The 6,802-nt window shown below is 34.5% G+C and overlaps 1 protein-coding gene across 2 annotated transcripts; it reads left to right on the top strand.

The window, feature by feature from the left end:
• Nucleotides 1–3,430: 3,430 nt before the first annotated feature.
• On the top strand, nucleotides 3,431–5,845 carry LOC115698133 (large ribosomal subunit protein uL22c). Of its 2 annotated transcripts, none has more exons than XM_030625307.2 (7): nucleotides 3,431–3,588; nucleotides 4,041–4,185; nucleotides 4,297–4,379; nucleotides 4,557–4,724; nucleotides 5,025–5,135; nucleotides 5,242–5,308; nucleotides 5,393–5,845. In XM_030625307.2, the coding sequence occupies exons 2-7, from the start codon at nucleotides 4,065–4,067 to the stop codon at nucleotides 5,671–5,673; spliced, it is 831 nt and encodes a 276-aa protein (XP_030481167.1). In that variant the 5' UTR covers nucleotides 3,431–3,588; nucleotides 4,041–4,064; the 3' UTR covers nucleotides 5,674–5,845. The 2 variants fall into 2 exon arrangements, with proteins under 2 accessions (XP_030481167.1, XP_030481168.1); XM_030625308.2 differs by having other exon boundaries at nucleotides 3,443–3,707.
• The last annotated feature ends 957 nt before the right edge of the window (nucleotides 5,846–6,802 follow it).

The raw sequence follows: 6,802 nt of genomic DNA, 5'->3' as shown, positions 1-6,802 counted from the left end.
TTTATACTCCCCATTTAGAACTTTTACATTCAGATTTTTGGGATCCTACCCCAATCAATTCCTCATGTGGATATCGATACTATATTAGCTTTGTTGATGCCTTCTCAAGACATGCATGGATTTACATGTTAAGAACTAAAAATGAGGCTCTTTCCACCTTTATCACTTTCAAAACCCGAGTTGAACTTCAACTTGGTCTACCAATCAAGCAAATTCAATCAGATTAGGGAGGTGAGTATCAAGCATTCACTCACTTCCTCCAACAATCTGGTATTTTCCATAAAGTCTCATGTCCCCACACACATGAGCAAAATGGTGTTGTGGAGAGAAAACATAGGCACATAGTTGAGAATGGCCTAACTTTATTAGCTCAAGCTAGCATGCCATTAAAGTTTTAGGATGAAGCTTATCGTGCTGCTATTTTCCTAATTAATAGAATGCCATCACCTCAGCTAAACAATCTGTCACCTATTGAGATTCTCTTCCATGTCAAACCTGCCTACACCTCTTTAAAGGTGTTTGGTTGCTTATGTTACCATAACCTAAGTCCTTACAATAAGGTTAAACTCCAATTTAGATCTCAACCATGCACTTTCCTAGGCTATAATTTAGCTCACAAAGGGTATAAGTGTCTCTCAAAGGATGGAAGAGTCTATATATCAAGGGATGTTCTATTTGATGAACTAATTTTTCCATTTTCTCTTGAAGCAAATAACAACTCATCCCAAAACTCCTCACCCACTCTCACTCAGCAACATGGCCCTGCTCCTAGTCTTCCTTAGAGACTCAGCCAACTTTTCCCTCCTCTAGGATTCAATTATCCTCCTGCTGGGTCACTTAGACCTAGTCCCACTAATGTTTTGAATGTTGCTTCACCTACTGCTTCTGCTCTTGTTAATGTGCTTTTTACAGGCAATTCACCACATGTTGCAGATCATGAAGTTTCATCTTCAACAAATGCCACGGCCAGCAATCCAACTAGACAACAGCAACCAGAGCCACAAAATACTATCACACCAGTTGTTGTTCCTAATACTTTACTAGCCATGCCTATTAATGTGCCTGCTGCAGATCAGGTTATCACTCCAGATGCTACCGGTTCTACCAGTATTACTCCTCCATCAGTTATGCAAAATAACACTTCAGCACCACCTGATTACTCTACACCAGTTGTCAACAAGCATCCTATGACAACAAGAGCCAAATCAAGAATTAAGAAACCTAAAGTGCTAATGGCTTCCCTTATTCCCACATCAGTCAAGAAAGCCCTCAATGACACCAAATGACTGGCTGCTATGTCTGAAGAAAATATGGCTCTCAAAAAGAACAAGACTTACACATTGGTGCCTCTTCCTCCTAACAGAGAACCAATAGGCTGGAAGTGGGTCTTTAAGATCAAAGAAAACTCATATGGATCAGTTAGTAGACTAAAAGCCAAATTAGTTGCCAAGGGGTATCACCAATAAGCTGAATTTGACTTTCATGAAACCTTCAGCCCTGTTGTCAAGCAGTGACTATTCGTGTTGTGCTCACTATTGCTCTATCAAAAGGTTAGACAATTAGACAATTAGACAATTGGATGTCAACAATGTATTTCTCAATGGAGATCTTCATGAAGACAATTATATGGTGCATCCACTTGGCTTCATTGATCCAGATCACCCAACCAAAGTGTGCAAGTTACACAAAGCAATATATTTCTTCATTTGTTGTTATCTTGTTCTTGAGCTGTAACAAATAACACTAATGTTTCGTTCTTCAATACACCTAAAACCTAAACCTCCTTGATCTTTTGGCTTACAAACAACATTCCAAGCCACAAGTCCTGGTTGTTTATAACCAGAAGTGCCATTTCATAGAAAATCATGACATATTTTATCAATAGATTTAGGAATTTGTTTGGGAAGAATGATTACTATATATGAATAGCAACTAAGAATGAGTTAATTAGAATTGCTCTCCCAGCATAAGATAGATGTCGATAAGTTATCGGCGATAACTCTAAACTTGAATTCGAGCCACTATCTTTTCTATGAGGATTTCACATTCAGATGAGGGAATTTTCTTAGAAAATAGGCACACCTAAGAACTGAAATGGCAACCTACTTTGAGTAAAACCATAAGCATTCAATACCTATTGTACATCACTCGAATCTATTCCTAAATAATACATGGCAGTTTTGCTTTGATTGGCCATTAATCCCGAAGCATTTGAGAAACGCTTAAAGCTTTGCAACAAAAGCATTATGGATTGAATGTCACCATGACAAAAGAGTAATAAATCATTGGCAAAACAAAGGTGAGTAATCTTTAACCCACCACATCTATGGTGAAATCGAAACTCCTCACGCTCATAAGTTTTGGCAAGAATGCGAGACAAGTACTTCATTCCCAACGCAAAGACTTATTACGTTAACTTAAATTTATTTTTATTAGATACGATAACTTACAAGAATATGAGGTGCTAATTATATATAGTTTTCTAATATATTTAATAACTAGTAATTACACAATTAATATTATTTATTAGTAATTAATATTTAATATATAAATTTTTTAGTGATTATGGTAAAATTACATGGTGTAATTAGAATTAACCAATGTAACTAGAACTCTATAATTAATTACTCAATTACAGTAAAATTACATAGTAATATAAATTAATATATTAAATTGTGTAATTACATCTAAATTTAATTGAATCTTGGGACCATAAATATTTATGGTATCCAAATAAACTTTAAAATAACTCATTTTAGGTGCCCATAATACAAGATTTAAAGATATTTCTCTTTTTGGGTTTTTGGCACATACATTGATTAAAATTTTAGTTTTTCTATGATGATGTGTAAAGTAGTTATTTACAGTATGAAAATTTATAGTGTGAAAATATGATTACAAACTTGTTTACATGATTTTCAAAGTTATTATACTTTTATTTCCACCCATATATAAATACTACGATAATTGGTTTGTACAGTGAGATAATTGGTTTGTAAATTTTCTTCCCAACTCTAAAATTAACTTAGGTATTCGCTGTAATATTTATTTAATTAGTCAAAAATTATATCCTTATTGACTAAACAAAATTACTTTGAATTTTGATGTCTTAAGAGCATTGGAGTTTGCATGGTCTTTCTTTTAAGACCAAATTTAGATAAATATTACTCAATATACACCTTTTCATATGACATTTTTTTCTTTTTCTGTTTGGAAAAAGTTACGATCGTGGATAATTTTTGTTGGAGTATTTTTTTTTTAAAAAAAATATGTCAAATCTTATATAAATAAAAAAAATATTTTAAAATGATGTAGTATTTTTAGCAATTTTATCAAAAAATATCTACAATTTCATAATAGACATTTTGGCTTAATTGTTTTTCATATGGATTTTTTTGTATATTATTAAATTAAATAAAGTATTACACTAAAACGACGTAGTTTTGTCGATGAGTTTACAGTTAGAGCCTAAAACCCTAACCCCTTTCACCTCATTCTCTCTCGTCTCTTCTCTTCTCTTCTCTTCTCAGTTTCTCCGACGTGGGTCGTCGTCTCTCCGCCGCGATTTATCGGTTCACCTTAACTTGGGTATCTGTGTTTTTCACTTTCTTCTATGTTCTTCTAAGTGTATTTGTGCTCTACTGTAGAAAAATTTTGATTCTCCTTTTGTTTCGAACTGCTCATTGCGATTTCTGGGGTGTAATTGGGTACGAGGTTATGAAATAGACGTTCATTTCTCTTTTGGATTTGCTTAATTTTGTTCAATTTCTTTGTTTTTTTACTGTGTTTCGCATAATTCTGTAAATTGGATTCTGTGATTTAAGGCTACCATTTTGATCTCTGTCTCTCTCTTTGAGTCTTTGAAATAATTGCTTGAGCTTTAGATTAGACTTTTAGCTTAATTAATCAATTTAGTTTGATTTTGTAGAATTAGGAATGTTACATATTGTATTTGTTTGTTTAGATTGGTCTTAATCCAAATCTCATTTGCAGCTCATATACTTATCTAACAGAGAGCCTTTATTTTGTGATGTGTTTAGGTAAGAGAATTAGGATTGGAAGCCATGGTTGGGTGGCAAAGACATATAAAATCTCTACTAAATCATGTTGGGAAAAAAGTGGAACATAGTTACACTCCATCTGCCAACTTATGTAGTTCTCGCTTAGGCTCCTCGTATAAGCCAGGTTCATTTCCTATTCTCTTGCTGGAAGGCTTTTGCTTTTCCTTCTCATTACTTTTTATTTGGGGTTTTAGAATGCTAATTGTATCTTTTCTTTGTCATCATCCTTTTGCAGGTGAGTTTTCTTACCTTCAAAGGCTGAAGAATCCACCCTCGCCAACCGTTTTGAGGCCCTTTCATCAATATTTTCAGCAGTTGGTAATGCTATTAGGCTTTATAATTTCAAATTTCTCTCCGAAATTTTGAACTAATATGACATTTGTTCTCAAAAACACAAATTGCTGTCAAGAGTTTTTTATAATATGGATGTGTGAGTTTGAGTAGTAACTAGTAATTGCTACTGTGTTGAAGTGTTTCATCTCCTTGTTAACACAGGGGATTTCTACGTCGAGGAAGTTACTAGCAAATTCATCTGAGGAAGCACCTATTCGGTCTCCCTTGACACCTGTTTTGGCATTAAATAGTGGCAAAGCAGAAGACCAGCAGCAGAAAGCAGTTTCTAAGCCTTCTACAGTTCAAGCTGTCTTGAAGAACATAAAACAGGTACATTGAGAAGGTTAGTGGTAATACAGCTTAATTATCTTGATGAGGCTTTATGTTGCTGCTGTTTATGTTTTGAGCAGAAGGGTTTATGTATTTTCTGTCATTTTCATGAAAAGTGATCGGAAACTAAAATGATGAGGAATTTATTATTTTATTCCACATCTAGAGAAGACTAGATCTACATTAGTCCCACCAAGTGAAATACTATTTTTATCATGTGTAATACTAATCTTCATGCATTGATTTGCATTTAGTACAAGTGCCTTATATTGTGTTGTTAAATAATGTTTACTACTCCAGAGTCCAAAGAAGGTAAATTTGGTTGCTGCATTAGTGCGTGGAATGCGAGTCGAGGACGCATTGTTGCAGTTGCAAGTGACCATAAAGCGAGCTTCGAAAACAGTTTATCAGGTGATACTATCAGTCTGATTAACACCTTGCTCAGTCAAAAGGTTACTGATATTTGTATATATTCTAACGAAGATGAAAGTTTAAAACATCACACTTTGTTTGGCAGGTTATTCACTCGGCCCGAGCAAATGCAACTCATAATCATGGCTTGGATCCAGACCGCCTTCTTGTTGGTAAATAAATGGAAGTAAAGATTCAATTTTTTTTATGTGGCAGTGTCTTTTACCCTTACATTTTCCTATTTTCTCCTATTGCAGCGGAGGCCTTTGTCGGGAAAGGCTTTTTCAAAAAGAGAGTTTCTTACCACGCTAAAGGAAGAAGCGGAATTATGGTGAGACCAGAGTGTCGATTGACAGTAGTAGTAAGGGAAACTACCCCTGAAGAGGAGGCAGAGATAGCAAGACTGAAAGTCCACAATTTCCGTAAACTCACCAAGCGTGAACACCGCCTTGTCCCTCATAAGCTGATAGAGACCACTCCAATTTGGAACAGGAAAGGCAAACGCGACAATCGTGAATCAAGTGGTATGACTGCATAAGCCAGCTTCCCTTTTTCTCTTACATTCTCGTGAAAAAGTTCCTACTACAAAGTGTTTGAACTTCCCAAATATTTTTGATTCTATGATATGGGATTTTTGAATTGCCTAAACTTTTTATTCTAAATAAGAATAAAATTATGAATGACTTGAATGAATTTATTGCCATTGGAAATGACTCGAAATGAATTTAGACTTGCTTACTCAACTTTTGTATTTGATATGTTTTGACTAAGTGAAAGGGAAAAGAGAAAGAAGAGTTGAACATGAACATATTCCTTTCCTTTGGACAGCCCAATACAAAGAGGCCCATTTGTAGCCCACAGTTACAACATGGGTTGGGCCTTATTAACTACTTTCTTAGTACATTTGTAAAGAAAGTTTTAATTCCAATTTCAATTCCATGAAAAGACACTGTTCTTTCTCATATGTGTATTTTCCAAGATTCAATTATTCTCCATTGTTATTTTGTCCCTGCCCTGCCTTTACCCATTTTGTTTATCCAAAACCCTTTGAATAATAATAATAATAATAATACAGGAAGAAAAAAAAGAAAAAGAAAAAAGGCAAAGCAAAGATTCTTTTATTTATTGGTTAAAATTAAATGAATTTTGATAGATGATTGGGGCATGAAATCCCTGGACTAGTCATTGTTTTCAACTGAAAAATGGTAACTCATTGACTCTATCTACGAAGATTGAAAAATAATCACTTTCACTACTCTACCCTACTACTACAAACAAATAACCATAAATGATTTTTATTTTTTTCTTCTTTCAAAAAGAAAAAGGAAAAGGGTCCTCAAATAGAGAAGGAAAAACAGAAAAGAGAGTGAGAGTGAGAGAGAGAGAGAGAGAGAGAGAGAGAGAGAGAGAGAGAGAGAGAGATAGATCAAAGTGATGAATGAATCTCATCTCATCAATCCAAACCAACCCAACTCCCAACCCATCTCATCTTTTAATCTTTATTAGTTTTGCTTTTGCTTTTATCACTTGTTGAGAGAGAGAGAGAGAAAGAGATCCAGCTACAAAGGAAGGAAGGAATTATATGGTCCCATTGTCCCACCTAAGGAATCCACCTAAAAAGCAACAATAGACACCACAATATACTATTTCTATATACTATATACTAT

Source organism: Cannabis sativa, chromosome 7 (assembly GCF_029168945.1).
Source record: "Cannabis sativa cultivar Pink pepper isolate KNU-18-1 chromosome 7, ASM2916894v1, whole genome shotgun sequence".
Taxonomy (NCBI): Eukaryota; Viridiplantae; Streptophyta; class Magnoliopsida; order Rosales; family Cannabaceae; genus Cannabis; species Cannabis sativa.
Note: the sequence above shows the minus strand (reverse complement) of the source record. Positions and strands in the feature narration are given on the sequence as shown.